The sequence below is a fragment of the Acartia tonsa genome, chromosome 6 (genome assembly GCF_053477335.1).
Source record: "Acartia tonsa isolate MP-2025a chromosome 6, ASM5347733v1, whole genome shotgun sequence".
NCBI lineage: Eukaryota > Metazoa > Arthropoda > Copepoda > Calanoida > Acartiidae > Acartia > Acartia tonsa.
Window position 1 is genome coordinate 30,645,482 of NC_137265.1, and position 17,395 is coordinate 30,662,876.

The 17,395-nt window shown below is 31.9% G+C and overlaps 2 protein-coding genes across 2 annotated transcripts; both read right to left on the reverse strand.

The window, feature by feature from the left end:
- Positions 1-790: 790 nt before the first annotated feature.
- Positions 791-13,054, reverse strand: LOC145323061 (uncharacterized). The gene is made up of 12 exons (XM_080165445.1): positions 12,879-13,054; positions 12,501-12,593; positions 11,908-12,004; positions 9,204-9,257; positions 8,947-8,998; positions 3,143-3,210; positions 2,782-2,847; positions 2,530-2,569; positions 2,228-2,303; positions 1,834-1,925; positions 1,412-1,461; positions 791-995 (listed from the first exon to the last, which is right to left on the reverse strand). Exons 1-12 carry the CDS (start codon positions 13,018-13,020, stop codon positions 791-793), a joined length of 1,035 nt encoding a protein of 344 aa, XP_080021571.1. The 5' UTR covers positions 13,021-13,054.
- LOC145322355 (B-cell receptor-associated protein 31) lies at positions 13,020-17,011 on the reverse strand. Its single transcript, XM_080164335.1, has 7 exons — positions 16,884-17,011; positions 16,564-16,630; positions 16,234-16,342; positions 15,739-15,835; positions 15,252-15,392; positions 14,856-14,994; positions 13,020-14,305 (listed from the first exon to the last, which is right to left on the reverse strand). The coding sequence occupies exons 1-7, from the start codon at positions 16,930-16,932 to the stop codon at positions 14,239-14,241; spliced, it is 669 nt and encodes a 222-aa protein (XP_080020461.1). The 5' UTR covers positions 16,933-17,011; the 3' UTR covers positions 13,020-14,238.
- Positions 17,012-17,395: the final 384 nt, after the last annotated feature.

The following is a 17,395-nucleotide window of genomic DNA, read 5'->3' on the forward strand; positions in this document are numbered from 1 at the left end:
TTTTGTCTTTAATAACTGGATGAATAGAGATAGTTTAGAGTAGTTTAATGAATATATTCTTGCTATAATATTTTGTGGTGATGATCTACAGAATATCAAGGCTGTTCTATCAAAGGTCTTTCCTCTTTTCCTAAAATAAAGTAACAATGACAATAATGTTCATAATGGCGCAGCTAATGCTAATAAATATTGTTTGATTCAACAATATCAAATCATTATCAAAATACCTAATATGTGTGCAATATGCATATTTTGGAAGAAAAAGAATGTCTTTTTTCACACGACAGTTAACATTCATTGCCCATCCATAATAGAAGGGAGGATAGATGGAAACTAAGAGTTAAAAAGTAGCTACGCTACTTACGAAATACAATGTTACTAACCAACAATGAAAACCAAACTTATTAGGAGATTTTTCGAATCCAACTTCTTCTAAAATAGTTTCTAGATTTGCTAAATTTCCAAGGTTTGTGCTGATTTTCACTTTTTCTGAACACCCTCTAGCGGTCAAACTGAGAAGGTCGTGAAGAAAATCTTTAGCAGAGGTTACAGAAGAACTGGGTGATGGTGAGAGTATGAGTTTGGAGCTCAGTTTAATTACTTCAACCTTAGAACTTCCTGATTCAAAAATCTTATTTTTTATCTATTAATGCAAGACAAACTGTAAAAATTATAATCTATTATAATATTTCCATACTTCCAATGATTTCTTTGCTAGCTTGATTAAATGATAAATTGTCTATGGAAAATAAAGATACCAAACTTAACCTGGACAGAGAATAGAAAAACCTTATTTAAAGAGTAGCTGCGCTACTAAAATATAAATAAAAATATAAATAAGATTTCCTTCACTAGTAGAGATAACAAGATTAAATTGTAGTTGTTGTGACGGATGCAATGTTATGGCAGATGTTGGTACTTGAAGCATGGCATAGGCAACTGTGTTTTCAGGTAAATCTGTTACACACGCAGGATATAGGTTTCGGTCTTCTTCACTAAATCAAAAGAAAATTTACGTAAACTTGATTCGTTGTGTCTGTCCAGTAAGATCACAAAAACCTCTAGACCATGAGGTCTGTTCTTTTCTTTATATGTGTCTTGGGCCAGTTTTAAGCTTTTTAGGGTTGGAGAAAAGTAGCATGATTTTATCTTTCATCAAATATTTTGCTAAAGTCAAAACAACACAAAGTTACAAATCCAATGAATCTATAGGGATAAGACAATGAACGATGAAATGGATACATTCCAAATGATGATAAACAAAATCTACCCATCTGTACATTAAACTTGTCGATTAAAACATTTGAACACTTTACATTGAAAAAAACCGAGGAATGAAAGAACGTGTTAAAAGCTGAACCTCGAACAGACAAACCCTAATTATAAAGAAGCTTTGATTATAAAAACTTACTTGAATTTAAAAATGGAGGATTTTGTAGTAATTGACTCTTCACAACAGCACTAAACAATTAAAGGTAAATTAAAATAGTTATTATACATTAATCTCAAAATAAAAAACAGTATGTCTATCTATCCGTTTGTCTGTACCGAAAGATCTGGACCGATTAAGGTTTAAAATTATTTTAAACTATTTTATTTTATTTTATTGCTTCTTTTAAAAACTAGAATTAAAAAAATTCTCTCACATAAGTAATTTTAAAATGCACAACAAACTTTTTGCCTTTTTTTGCTTTGACTTTTTTATCTTAAAAATATTCTTTTTTTCATTTCAAGGACAAAGTTGCAGTATATAATCTCAGTCAAATATTAGGCTTATTTCTAGTTCGCTTCTATGTGACATAAAATAAACGTCCTTGTTTAGGTAAATTTTACCTGTATTGCTATTTTATTCAAGGATTTAGTAGATTTAAATTCTAGTAAACACACAAATACATCTTGTAAAACTTTAATATTTTTCTCTGTCACCTATGATTTTAAAAGATTTTCGTTTATTTGCCATTTATTTAGAACTTGTTACCCTGGTATTCAGCTCAATAACAAACAACAGACAAAATATTTTTTTCTCTCTAATTCCTTGCTGTGCATGAGAAAAAATTGTGTTATTACCAGTGTACTCTTACTGTTGTTACTGTAATTTATCTGACATTGTAGCGGTGTGATCATAAGTCTACATTTAATTTTATGCTTAAGTCGCGGTAATTAATAAAAAGCTTGTAAAATTGAGTTACTTTAAAGGAATGTTAGATGTCTCGTAATCAAAAATCTTCCTGAATAAAAACATCATTTTCTTTGTTTTCTTCTGTTATTATACTTGGATGGAAAAGTGAAGCTATTTGGTCCTCCTAAAAAGTTGAATATGAAATAATTCTGAACATGAATTTTTTATACAAGCCAGGACAAAATTAGTTAATGATAATTTTAATAATATTAATTGTGCTCGATCGGTACATTGAGGGAAATTACCAAATCAACTAAACACCATGGTTGAATAAATGTTAAAATAGGAATTTATTTTCTATTTCATTATTTGTAAAAATTTCACGTGAACCTTTTTTTAAAGGAAAATACCTTAAAACTCGAATTCCACGAATAGCTGTCTGCAAGGGATCTGAAATAAAAAAAAATACATGAAACTTTGGTTTTGACTGTTCATCAATAAAACAATAGGTATTCATGAAAGTAATTGAGATATGAGTTTGAAAAGGATACTCAGTTTCTCTTCCTTCAAAAGACCAAAAAATGGTATATATAGAGTAAGGTTATATCTCTTTAGATTCAATACATTGATTTAGAATTTTTTCTTATTGAGAAGATATTTACCTAACACTGTCTTGAACAAGATTTTTGAGCACCCTTAACCTGTGTTCTCCATCTTGAGCGTGATTACTATTAAATAGATAGACACTGACTTAAAAATCATTATTTTTATCTATTTTTTTAAAGTCAGCACTTGTACTTTAGAGGTTAGATGTTGTTATATTAAAATGGAAAACGATTGTTATTGAACAACCTTTGTCGACAAGTCTAAAAACCCCCTTCATTACATTTGTGTTTCAATTTAGTTTGAAATAAAACATCATAATAATGATAAATACTTGCGAGTTTTAAAATATCAATTAAGATAAATGGCATTGAAAGCCAAAAAATCAAACGTTTTCTAAATAAAATTTTGTATGCCTACCTAGCTATTTTGAGTCGTTTAGACAAAGTTTCTTGAACTACAGATTTATTTTGGTTTGGTGGCCAGGTCTAAATACAGAAGTAAATTCAGAAAAAAATATGATAAATCAAGATGTAGGAAAAGGGGATAGAGTTTAGAATAAAAAAATGAGTAGAGTTAAGTAGAAAAATCCAATTTAAAGTAGCATTACAGATAGACAGCAGAAAGGACATACAGAATCAAACTTTTGTAGAGTTGCAAAAAATATTAAAACTTTTCTCTATAAAAAGCTAATTTTCTGGTAGAAAAAATTTAACTTCCACCATAAAATCGTAGCCTAACCAATTCAGTCAGCAAAACAATTCAATTAAAAATATCTAGCCCTGCAGAGCCTTTATCCTAAACTGTATAAAACCTACCTAAATGAATTATAAACATATTTTCAGGGTGGCCACAGACTTTTTTTCAAAATAGCATAAAATAGTATGCAGAAAAAAAGTGAATAGTATGCAATAGTAAGTACAAATTCCATAAAATAGTATGAAATAGCATGCATTTAAAACAAAATAGTATTAAATAACATGCATTTTAAACACAATAATGAGCATTTTAAATCAACTTAATGACTTAAAATGCAGGCAGGGGAGGAAGGGGAGGGGGGGTCTTCAGGTGTTGATTCTTGCATAAACTACAGCTCATGCCTCTGACAGCTTTAGTCAAAAAAAAAAACTGCTCTGATGATCGAATGGTTAAAGAGATACCTAACTAGGGTTAGGTTAATCTTAAGGTCTTTTTGAGCCACGGGGGGCTAGGGGGAGGGGGCATCAAATTGACTTCTAGACTAAAAGTTGGTTGATAAAGTTGGTAAATTAAGGGATTCCAGGTCATTTTTAGGGTTTTATAAAGCCCTAAAAGGCTGGAGGCATAGGGGGGGGGGTAGATATACCACACTTTTCTGGGATCTTGCTGAGTCAAGTATCAACTGTTGGGAATATCAAAGGATGACTCCATGCAAAATTTGAGCCGGATCCGGCCAAAACCGGCCGTGAATTTTATGAAAAACCGTTTTTTTCCGGTTTTTAAGGGGTATCTGAAAATCGATTCAGCTGGAGCAAAACCGGTTGGAGGTACAAAAAATTTTACATAGGGGGGGGGGGGTCAGGGGGAATGACTTCTAAACTTAAAAGTTATTTTATACACATTGTTTAAGTTAAAAATATCTGCACGGTTCAAATTTGATCCAAGAGAAAACTAAGGTTTGGTCAATTTTTAGGGTTTCATAAAGTCCCAGAGTGCTAGGGGGATTGGGGCTAAGGTGTTGCTTCTTGCTAAAATTATAACTCATGCCTCTGATAACTTAAATTGAAAAAAATATGCTTTTATGATTAAATGGTTCAGGGATAATTAAGGTCAGGTTCATTTTAGGGTTTTATTGAGCCCCGGAGGGCTATGGGGGAGAATGACTTTTAAACTAAAAGTTGGTCTGCACAAATAAAAGCTTAAGTCCAAAATATCTGCACGGTTTATTAAGTGGTTTTAGAGAAAACTCAGGTTGCTTTAGTTGCTTCTTGCTTAAACTATACCTCTGATAGCTTAAGTCCAAAAAAATCTGCTCTCATGATCAAATGGTTCATGAGATAGTTACAGACTGGCCAGCCAATTTTGAAAATAAAAAACGTACATAACGTACACAAAAAAAATACGTTACGTACATAAAAAAAGGAAAAAAACGTACAAAAAACGTACATTCTTAATAAAAATAAGTTAAATAATTTCCTAGTTACCTATTATCAATACATTTAAGTCTACTAGCATCTACCTGTAAAGGAGAACCATAGCGAACTGACAGACACAAGATATCCTATTACTCTATTCAAAAGAACTAGCGTCTACGCTCCTAAAGGCCTCTAGGGGCACTTGAGGAGGGGAGAGTTAAATTCAATAAAGAAAACATGGATGACAACATACATAAGTAGCGAAGCTCAAAAGTTATTTATAGACATCTGGAAAAAAATTAACTTAAAATCGCAATTAAAATTCATTATTGGGGGGAGGTAGGTCAATTTCTTTTGGGAGGGTGAATGGTGATACTCTTCCCCAAAATAGTTATAAAACTTCCAAAAACCTATGAGAAGCTATCCTGTTAAGGAGAACCATATCGGTTCCGTGGTTAGCGAGATTCTTTGGTTCAAACAAACAGACATTCTGTTATTATGTACAAAGTATATCCTATTATAAGGACCAGCGACTACGCCCTTAGAGGCCTCTAGAGGAACTTGATTAGGGGGGGGGGGGAGTTGAATTCAAAAACCCATTTTTTTATTTAAAAATAAAAAGTAAAAAACAAGGATGACAACATCCTTAAGTAGCGAAGCTCAAAAGTTATGGATGGAAATCTGGGAACTATATAAACTATAGAGTAGTGTCGTAAAAAATAAGCATTTAACTTATTTAAATAAATCACAAAACCTTTTAAAAATATATAATAACGTGAAAATCTAGGAATAAATTCAGCCCCCTAACCAATAAGCAAATCTCAATGAAATTTAGTGGAAGTATTAAGAATGAAAACTAATACAATCCCTGAAAATTACAACCCTCTATCAGGAATATGAGTTGTGAAAATCACAAAAACCTATACATCTAGGAATCGATCTAGCACTGCAACAAATAGACAAACCTTAAAGAAACTTTTTGAAAATATGTAGAATGTGAAATTATTTATTCCCTGAAAATTTCAGCCGTCTATCTTGAATAGAAGTCGAGAAAACCATGAAAAAAAGAAAATCTAGGAATAGATCTAGCACCCAACCAAAAGGCAAATCTCAATGAAAATATGTAGTATGTGAACTTATTCAATCAAAAAACAGGAGCCGAGAAAATCACGTTTCTCCGATAGCATAACGGACTGACAAAGTGATTATAGAGTAGCTTCGCTAATAATTTTTTTAGTGAGAGAAGGGGGAGTAGACCACCCCCATTTCTTATTTCAATTTTAAAAAGAAAGAAAAAATAGGGGAAGGGTTGTGATTTTTTTCTAAGAGTAGTTTCTCTTGGGAGGGTGGTTGTACCCTCTCCCAGGACCTATGAGAAGCTACCCTGTAAAAGAGAACCATATCGGTTTAGCGGTTAGCGAGAACCTTCGGTACAAATAAACTGACAGAAAGACATACATCCTGTTATTACGTACTAAGTATATTCTATTAAATAAAGTAGTAAGTTTTTTGTCTGATGCTTAAGATTTTCATAACTACTTCACACAGTTACCGAGATGGTTTTAGGCTATTTTTCTACCATTTTGAATACAGGTTCTTGAAGGGATATGGAAGAACAGAGAAAATAGCCTACAACCTCACAAAGATCATGTCGGTTCAGCAGTTAGCGAGATTCTTTGTTACAGAAAAAAAAGGATTTATAGGATAAACATATAATAGGATATAGGGTTATTTTGTCTATTGCTAAAGATCTCAGAAAATACTAGTCTTTAATACAAAGTAAATCAATGCCTGTCTGTCTAAAGCTTAAGATCTTGGTAACCGCTGAACAGATTGGGTTCTAAATTCTAATCTTCAGGGAATATATCTACTAGTCCTATGGTAGTTTTAGGCTATTTTCTTAGAGTGTGGGAAACCCAGCCCCCCCCCAAAAAAATCAACCACCTCTCAATTTATTTTTGTAAACTAATGCAAATCAGCGGGGTGGGGGAACCCACACCGCACCCTGGGGCGAAGCCTAAATGAAAAAAATAATTACAATCTTTTTTATATTTTTTTTTGACAAATTTCCAACAAACGATTCTATAAAAGAGAGATACGAAGCCTCTAATCCTAGTAGAAAGTAAAAAGCTTTAAGTGTCCCTCCCCCAAAGAAAATAGCAAAAACCATCACAGGACTATTAGGTATATTCCATGAAGAGTAGAGCACAATAGGTTCAGTGGTTACTGAGATATTAAGCTTCTGATATACAGACGGACAAGCAGACGGACAGACATCATTCTACTTTGCATTATAGATAATATACTATTTTTGTAATACTTTTTGTACAAATACAAATAAATATACAAATACTTTTATACTTATATTTGATTCTTATTCTTTAAAAACTGAAGATACCAAAAAATAAGACTTCTTAATCCTACACTGTGCACCATATGATATCTCGGAAAATTTACCCAAGTATATAAAGAATTTGAAAAAAAATATCGTAAAATCTATTAAAGGGGTAGTAGCATGAAATGCATTTAAACTTGAATTTAGTCAACTGCATATCTCTTTCTGTTCAATAGTTTAAACTATATCTATAGGACATATATTTCAAATCCATAAATTTAAACTGTAAGTTCTAATAACATATATGCATAATTTACATACATATTTTTGTTCTATGAAAATTGAAGATATTATTGAATTTATTTAAATAATAGGTACACCTATTGTTTTTGCAAAATTTTCGTACAAAACATACAAATAACTTTTCTGCTATATTTGATTCTTATTATTTTTAAAAAAAAACGTAAAACGTACAAAAATACAAATTTCAAAATACGTTACGTACACATATCAAAATAACGTCCAGAACGTACACAGATTCGATGCGTAACGTACAAAACGTACAAAACGTACACTCTGGCCAGTCTGTAGTTAAGGTTAGGTTCATTTAAAGTTTTTTTTAACCCCCGCGGGGCTAGGGGGAGTGGAAGTGGGGTGACATCTAACTAAATGTTAATTTACCCATAAAAGCTTAAGTCCAAAATGTCTGCAAGGTTCATAAATTTGGTTCCTGAGAAATTCAGGTAAAGAGTAAAAATATTTGAGTTTAAGAACGCATTTTATGTTACCAAAATACTAAAATATCATATTTATGTATATAGGCAACAATTTAAGGTTCCAGGTTTGATCCTGCACGTCCTGATCCTCCAGGTTTCCAGAAATGTTTAAAAGGATCCTTTGACCGAAATTTTTTACTTTAAATTTTAAACTTAAGCTTTTCCAGCATGTCCACATGAGGTAGGTATTAAAATTTCATAAATATCCACCGTCGTTTTCCTGCTGAGCCCCGGCTGGCAGCTGCTAAGTACAGCTTACACTGCTGAAATTTATGTCTTGAGACTCCAAACATAAAATTTACACACACAAAAACATTTTCTGAAAAAATTGGTCTTCTAGCTTCAAAATTACAGCCGTTTAAAATTGTTATGTGAAAAAGGACCTAAAAACAGAGGATTTATATTAGTTAGGAGATCATAAACCTCAGTTACCTAAAGGATCATTTAATAATAAAAGTACTCCTCAATGCTATTAAAATTTAAAAGAAGATATCTTTACATTGAATGTGGAAATACCAATAACTTTCAAAAAAGGTACAACAATCTGAACTGAAGAACTACTTTCTTCTGAAAACATTTAAAAAAAAATTGAAAACAAAGTAGCGAGTTTGCCATATTTTCACAGTAGCATTTGGTAACTTATTTTAGGTTAGGTAAGTGGTAATGATTGCCCCGCAGTGTTAGAGCCCCCCGCAGGGGCTACAAATAGGCTAAAAGATACTGTGAAAATGCGATAAAACCCTATACTTCGCTTTCTTTTCATGATCTAAAAAAATCAGTTCGTTTTAATTACCTAACAATTGAAGATTTATCTGACATACAAATAAATTGTGGCAAATAGTAGGTATGCAGTTTTTGGAAAAAAGTGGAAATATTATGCAGTTTTGGACAATAGTGGAAATAGCATAATTTTTTGGAATAGTATGCATAGCATGCAAAAATAGTGGAAATAGCGGAAATAGTGGAAATAGCATGTTTGTGGCCAGCCTGTATATTTACCTGTTTTAAGTCGTAGTTTTTGTAGCCATCTGTTAAAATAGATTCACCATTACTGAAAAAAAAGAACATATTCTTTATTTACTGGTAATTTAGAGAGCTCGAGAATATATTATATAATTATATACAACAGAATCAATCTTTCAAAACGGTTAAAATAATGTATGAGCAAAGCATTTTACTTATAATTCTTTGGCACAGACTAACAAACATGCCCTTTTAAAAAGAAGCTGCACAACTAAAATATAAAAAATGAAAACCTGTGTTCAATAAATAAAAGAGGTTTGCAAGGATCTCCCATAAAATTATGTATCCTGAAAAAGATTTTTTACTATTTAATTTTCATTATTAGAAATAAAAATATTCTTCCTAATTGTAAAACAAAGGTACCTACTTATCATAATTTCAAAAATCTTATCATAATTTGGATAAAATTAACATGCTTAAATTAATATAAATTGCACTAGGTACTTATAATTTCTAGGGTTGGGCCGGATATTTTTTTGGCCGGATACCGGATACCGGTTATCCGGCTGATTTAAAATGCCGGATATCCGGTATCCGGCCGGATATCCGGTCAACGCCGGATATCCGGTTATCCGGCCAAATTGCCGGATATCCGGCCGGATAACCGGCCAAATTACAACATATTAAAATATCAAAAAAGGTTATAGTCCCTTTCGTGGCAACGCACCTTAAAGGGACTGTGAACGTTAATTTTTCTCATCTTAATATCAAACCTTAACATTATCTCATTCATAATATCTCACAGATAGAGCAAAACGCGCTTTTGTTTGCTTAAAAAACGGCTTTTTCCGACGATTTTTATAAGGTAAAGAGAAAGGAAGAAATTTTCCGTATTATATAAAATGTGCATTTAATTGCTTTTTTCTCCCATTATAGCTAAAATTAAACTTTTTCACATAGTTCTTGATTTTTCCTAACGGTTAAGCTGACTTTTAACATAATCCTTGCTTTAAACCAATGTATAGTTACTTAGAAATTGATAAAATAAGCAATATTTTTTATTGAAAACCAAATACAATAACAAAGCTATAAAGAGGTTTTTTTATTAGTATCCAATTAACTTTAGATGGCCCATCTCTTGCCCACCTTTAATTACAAATTTGTAAATAATAAAGACCCAATATTTCTTTATAAACAGTCTGATAAAAGTGTAAACTAATTCTCGAAAGTGGGTTATTTATTGTCCAACACAATAAAAAAGGATATTATTATTTTAAATAACCACTGAGATTCAACCCTTTGTAGACAGTTAGGTATTTTTTTAGTCAATAATACGAATTTAAAATAGGTCTGTATTACCTAATTACTAAGTTATAAAAAAACTAATTGGCAATTTTATATCATAAAATAAATCCTTAACAGTAAGTAAATTGTTTCAACTATATATGACAAGTTAAATATCCCTACAAACATTATAAGAAACAAAACCGTTCAGATTTTCCCTGTTTTTTCCTTTTTCCCTCCAAAAATACCATAAAATCAAGGCATTTTTCCTGGATATTTTTGTTAATAGGACGTTTTTGGTTGATCAGTGTAGTGAAATGTGCTTAGAAAATGTTAAGATTTGATAATCAGATGAGAAATTTTTACGTTCACACTCCCTTTAAGGGGCGATTCATTGTATTTTTAATATTGCTTTTAATAGGTTATTTTAGGTTAGGTTAGGTTATATTTGGTTAGGTGATTGCCCCGCAGGGTTAGGCAATTGGCCCCGCAAAGTTAGAGTCCCCCGCGAGGGGCTAGAAATAGGAGGAAAGCTACTGTGAAAATACGACGCTCCTTAAGGGGCGTTAACACGAAAGGGACTATCCAGAAAAATAACTTAAAACCTTACAACGACTTTTTTATAAAAATTAAACAGCCTAAAACCACTCTAGGACCTATAAGAAGCTTTACTCTAAAGGAGAACCATATCGGTTCAGCGGTTAGCAAGATCCTTCGCTACAGACTAAAAAGCTTACTTCTTTATATAATAGGATAAAATTAAGGTTAAACTTAGCAAATAAATCTAATTAAATATTACTACCCTCAATCTGTAATATCAACCCCTAACGGTTGGAGGATGGGCGGGGAGGTGGCGTTGAATGCCTGCCCCTCCCCCCTCTGTTTTTTTCTATCCCATTTTCTGTGTATAAAAGGTAAAGGGCTATAACTGAGTGACTTTTGAAATATGGGTATGACACATAACTGAGAGTTGAAATTTTTTTAATACCCCCTTCCTGGCAAATCTGGTAAGGTCATTCAGGTAAAAAGTAAAAATATTTTTTTACTTAAACAAAGCATTTCATGTTATCTAATACTAAAATTATCCTAAAGTCGTACATCCTCATATGTAATGTAGGTGTTCAAGTCGATTTCAGGTTCCAGGTATAATCCTGCAAGTCCTGAACCTCCAGGTCTCCAGAAATCTTTAAACGGTTCCTGTGACCGCAAATTTTTACTTGAAGATTTCAAATTTTTTTTATATATCTTCATGACATATTACAATTTCATAAAATCCGTTGCCGTTTACCTGCCAACCGTCGGTTTGCGGCTGGCAGCTGCCAAGCACTGCTGCCACCGCCAAAATTTATGTTTTGAGATTTCTAATATAAAATTTACATAAAGATAAACATATTCAGAAAAAATCGTTCTTCTAGCTTCAATAATAAGAAAATTACAGCCATTTAAGATTTAAAAAAATAGAGATTTTTGTTGTAAAATATAAAAGATTATATTGCCGGATATCCGGCCGGTTAGTTTCAATATCCGGTATCTGGCCGGATATTGAAATAGCCGGATATCCGGCCGGATATCCGGCCACACCGGATATCCGGCCCAACCCTAATAATTTCATGTATGTCCATGATTTAAAATAGGACGTTCGGACTGACCGACACACCCTAAATGTATAAAAGCTTTACCTACTCTTAGAAATAATATTATATAATACATTACCCAGAAAAAAGAACATTTTCAAAAGTTTTTTCAAGTTGAAATTTTTGTCCAGATGTCAAGAAAACTGTTTCTTCACTGAACAATACATAAAACCATCCTATGTAATATAAAAATTAGTTAGATTAGTTTTATAAATACCTACCTATCCAACTGATAATTAAAAATTTAGTAATTTACATTTTAGTCTTATAGTCATTACGACAATGTTCTTTAATGAACTATTATGAATAGGTTAGGTTATTTCTACGCAATTTTAAGGTTATCACAAGTGTTTGAATCCTCACAGGGGCTAGGGGTTTAATGAACTTAATAAATAACAATTATTGGGCCACTTTTTAAATATAGGCTTGTATTTGTACAAAAGAATAAATCAAATAATAAACAGTCAAACATCTCAAGAGCTATAAATTGATGCCGCAGTATCTAGGGTATGGAGAGGTAGTAAAATATTCTAAAACCATCCTAAGACCATGTGAAGCTGCTTACCTAAATAAGTAGAGCATACGTAATCAGTTCAGCGGCTAGCGAGATTTTTACAAAATAAGACCTACTACTTTATATAATAGGGTAATTTTGCTTTAAATGATACAAACCTAATTCTGAGGACAAGACTTCTATTTTTTCAATAGTATTTTCTTTTATTTCAGGCAGTGTTACACTTCGACTGATTATTCCGTCTTTTAATTCTAAAAAAAAAATTTGGTTTTAGCTTGATTTAGAGACTAAATCCAACATTATGTCCATAGGTAGAGTAGTAACAATATACTGAGATAAGTATCATTTTTAAACATTACTGAAAGTTTAAACTTCATTTATAATTAGTCTTTAAAACAATTTTTATTCAAAACTTTATAACATTACCGACAGACTGAAGGACCTTGTATAATGTTAACAGTAAATAGCTCACAAAAGTGCACAAAGGAGGCATTTATTTTTGTTATTGTTAGCTACTTGCTGCGGTTTACTCTTACCGACAAAATTGCTAGAAAACTTATTGTTAATAACCGCAGCTGCCTGAACTCCAGGCCAGGGGTCTGTTCGCATACATTTTACTTGATCCTCTACATATTTGGGCAGGGATCTGGCCACCCTAAACCCACCATATTCGTTCATTTCTGAAAATATTTGATATAAAACTAGAGGGATAGTTACATGAAGTGTATTTAGTCGAGTTTGGTTAGTTTACTTATCATAGTTGCAAATAAGGTTTGCTTTCAAATTATTTAAAAAGCATTAATAAATATCTTTCACGCCCTTTCCTTATAAATTGGACAAAAAAAAGCTATATTTTGTAGTAGGGTTGGCAATTAGAATCCGGAATCCGCCCAAATTTTGGTCAATTTTCGAATTCGAATTCGGAATCCGTTATTTAATAGCAGATTCGCATTCTTATGAGTTTTATCTTTCAACTCCCCCTTTTTGAAGGCAAAGATTATCATCATTATATATATAATCTTTTAAAATCTGGTTCGATTCTCGGAAGTTAATTATAGAGAACACCAAGAACATTAATTTGTAGGACATATGTAGCACTTAAATTTTTTAATTAAAAAAAAAGCCTTTTAAAATATTGATAGAATCCGGAATCCGCCATTTTTTTTGAAGGATTCTTGTAAGAATCCGAATCCGGTCCAAAAATTTGACGGATTGCCATCCCTATTTTGTAGCCATTCCATAATAATGATAAAGAGAATGCATTACAAGAAAAATCGAAAACCTTAGATTATTACAATAAACATCAACAAGTTCCATGGAATTTTCCCTTTACTAAAACTAATGTAATATAAATATAAGTTAGGTTAAATATTTATTAAGGTTACACTAAAATAATTAAAGATTAATTTACATAAGTACATATCTAATCCATATATAATATATACAACCAAAAATAATAGTAACATTTAATTGTATCACATTTTAAATCTAATAATTTTTGGTTAAATCACATAAATTACTTAGTACCATACCTGAAACTATTAGCAACTGTATGATTGTTTAAAATATAAATCAAAATCTGAATAAGGAAAATATAAGAGATAATTTAGTCACAACTAAAATAATAATTTCGTTAAAGCATAAAACTGTTTTATTCTAATTGAAAGTTATTAAGAAATAATATTGAGAAAATGTCTATACTCATTACTGGGATCGGGACAAGCATTCTCAAGAAATAAAAACAATAATTCAAATTCGAATTTTTTTCATTAGAATATTAAGAAAAGAATCTAAAAGAATATCTTAAAAACAAATGTGTTATTCCCTCATTTTATTAATTTTTTTTCAGAAGACTGTTCCATGTTAAAGATGTCATTATCCACATTCCATAATGATCTACTCGTCCTTCTTGTCGCCCATGGTGTTCACCTTCCTTTCCAGCTTATCCTTCTCTTCCATTAGTCTAAAATAGGTTGATGAATAAACTAATGGTAATCAATCAGTAGTGCTCTTTTGCTTTAGATAACCAAGAAGAACCATCAACTATCAAAGGCCTTGTGAAAGTCAAACTAAAAATAAATGGATAATATATATTATGAAGTCACGCAACATTGACAAAGACACACAAAGCCTATCTGAAAATAAGAGAAACACAAAACCTATATATCAGGATAGTGCTTATTTCTCTTATTTGATTATTGGATGAATAAACTGATGTATTATGGAGATTTCTAATGTGTTATGGTGAGTTGAGTTTTTGTCTTAAGTAACAATAATATGAGAATGTACGTACATCACATACAATCGAACAATTGAAAGATTGATTGTTCCATTTAACAAGAGGCTACTCATAATTTCCCATTTCAGATCTTGTGCTATGAAGAGAATTGCTTATTCGGTCGTACTGAGTGACCGACGGACGTACGATAAAGATATATGCCCTAATTGTAGAGTAGCCACGCAAATAGGTTAAAATCAAACAATAATTTTCTTTACTAAAATATTATTTTCACCTGTCATATTCTTGGGCCAAGCTCTCGGACTGACTCTTCATACTCTCGACGTTCTTATTAGCGGAAGTCAACTCCTTCTCCAGGTTGGAAACCTGCTCCTTCAGGGCCTTAGTCTCAGCACTTTCCTCATCACCACCAGCTATGAAAAAACATAGATGATTAAAATTACAGATTTTTCCATAAAATAGTGTATAAGAAAAAGTCAAATATATGTATGTCCGTTCTTAAAGGAATAAGAAACTTTCAAACTAAACTAATAAAGTTCTGCTTCAGCACTTCAAATTCAAATCTAAGGTATTTTTTTCATTTCAGCTGTCTTCTTGGCATATTTATCTGTATTGAGCACGTCATCTAAGCTCTAACCTGAATATGCCAGATGTCCTACTCAAATATTACCTGAATCAAGAACGGATTGAGCAGCTCTGGTAGCGCCCTCAGCCTGCTTCAAAGCTGCCTCCTTCTCAGCCTTCAAAGTTGCGTTCTTGGAGATCAAGCTGACCATTCTGTTGATTACGAGGCACAAAAATCCAGCAAAACCTAAAAAAATAAGAAGTTTTCTTATTTAGAGAGGACAGCATTTTATTTCTAGTTTTTAGATTATCATAACTTCTGAAATATCCAGGGATCTTAAGGGATAAGTTAATGGAGATAAATTTATGTAGACCCCCCAATGATATGTGAAATAACCCCTAATTATTAAAATCATTGGTTAAGAAGTTTGGACACTAGTAGATTTTTTGGGACCAACCCATCAAAATAAAAATATTACCCAAAATTTTAGAGCCAGCGAATAAAATATCGTGGTTACTAAATTTTGGGTACCCAGTGTAATTTAATATTTAGTGTCCCCTCCCTTCCTGAAATATCTTAAAAATAAGAATACCTGAAATATACATGTTTCTTTGAGCCCTGAACAGTCTCATATGATTCTGCATTTGAGCATCCAGGTGTGAGGCATGGCTTCCATCATTGTGGTCAATCTTAACAAAGAAGAAAGATTGGGAAATATTAACTTTTTCTTGACAGATATATTTGAAATAAGTGGGGTTTTATCAGGAGGTTGAGTACCTTGATTAGGTGAAAAAAAGGGGAAGAGGTGCATACTATTTAAACTTACGGGAAATGATGGTACCATCTGAGGGTGAAAAGGGGAAAGGTAGGCTTCCCTAGTTTCGTAAGTTGAAAAAGACGGGTATCCGATCTTTCATATCAGTCAACAGATTCATTACTCAAAGAAATTAAGACAAGGGTCCTAACGATACATAAATCCTAAAGCAAGGATTTTTGCTAAGATAGGGTACATTCTATTTTTAGAACATTACAAATGAATAAAGATATTAAAACATAGCAACTCTATAATTGACTTTAACTGTCTTACCTGACTGTACTTCCACATCTCTCTAATTGCATCCAGGAAAAACATTAGAAGGATGGCTACTATAATGTAGAAATAGTAGGACAGCTGGGATTGAAGGCCTTTCAGAAATCTAGATAAAAACAAGAATAGTTACTTGCATTTGTGGATAAGAAAAAAAATCTTGAGAAGGAAAGGCAATCATATGAAAATTAAATTGTCAATCTGTCTGTAATCCATTATCTGAGCTGTCTTACTTATTAGCCACTTGGGCAACATATATTTGATGAAATGTAAACTGTTGGTATTTGATTACTAAGCAAAACCGAATTGAATATTTATAATATTGGTTACCTGGATTTGAAAAAGGCATGCCATCTTCTGGTAGATATGAGAGGAATAATAAGAAGTAAAACAGCACCTATTCATCACAGATTTTAAGATAAGTAATTGGGCTAAAACTTGACGACATGTTTTCACATGAAAGGATTTTTTTATCTTTTCTCTACAAGTGTCAGTAAGTTTTTTAAAAGCAGAAAAGAATATGCTCTAAAACTATAAAGATAGGAATTTCTATTTATTGGCATCCAGCAGATAATTAAACGCCAATTTCGTTAAGGATTTATAGCGACTGGATGAAAACTATAATGCCCATTACTTTATCTTAATCCTGCCTATTTCAGCATACAGAAAACCAGCAATCAACGTCCAATGAAGACTCATTTTCTACTAAATAAATTATCTGAAATTTCTTTTTTTCTATAAATTTAGATTCAGGTACATATTTGGAGCTGATTAGGCATTATGTGCAACAAGGGGTAGTATTTTTAGAATACCAGTCCCTTTACACCAAAAACACCAAATCAAAATGCTCCTTAAACATGCGACTATTTACAAATATACAAATGACAAATAAGTCTTGACTTTTTAATTCACAGTGTCCCGTTGTCAGAAATTTCACAAAAGATGAAAAACATTTGCAATGCAAAATATTTGTAGTTTAAAAATCAAACATTTTGTTTTTAAAAAAAATCAGATGTATTTTTTACGCATATATATTTTAAGTAAAAAATGTTGTATTTAAAGAATATTGTTACAAGGCTTATATATAGAAAATGTTGCCACAAATTAGGTTGGTGCTAAACTTTTCAAACAATATCCTGAATACGGTACACTGTACTACTGT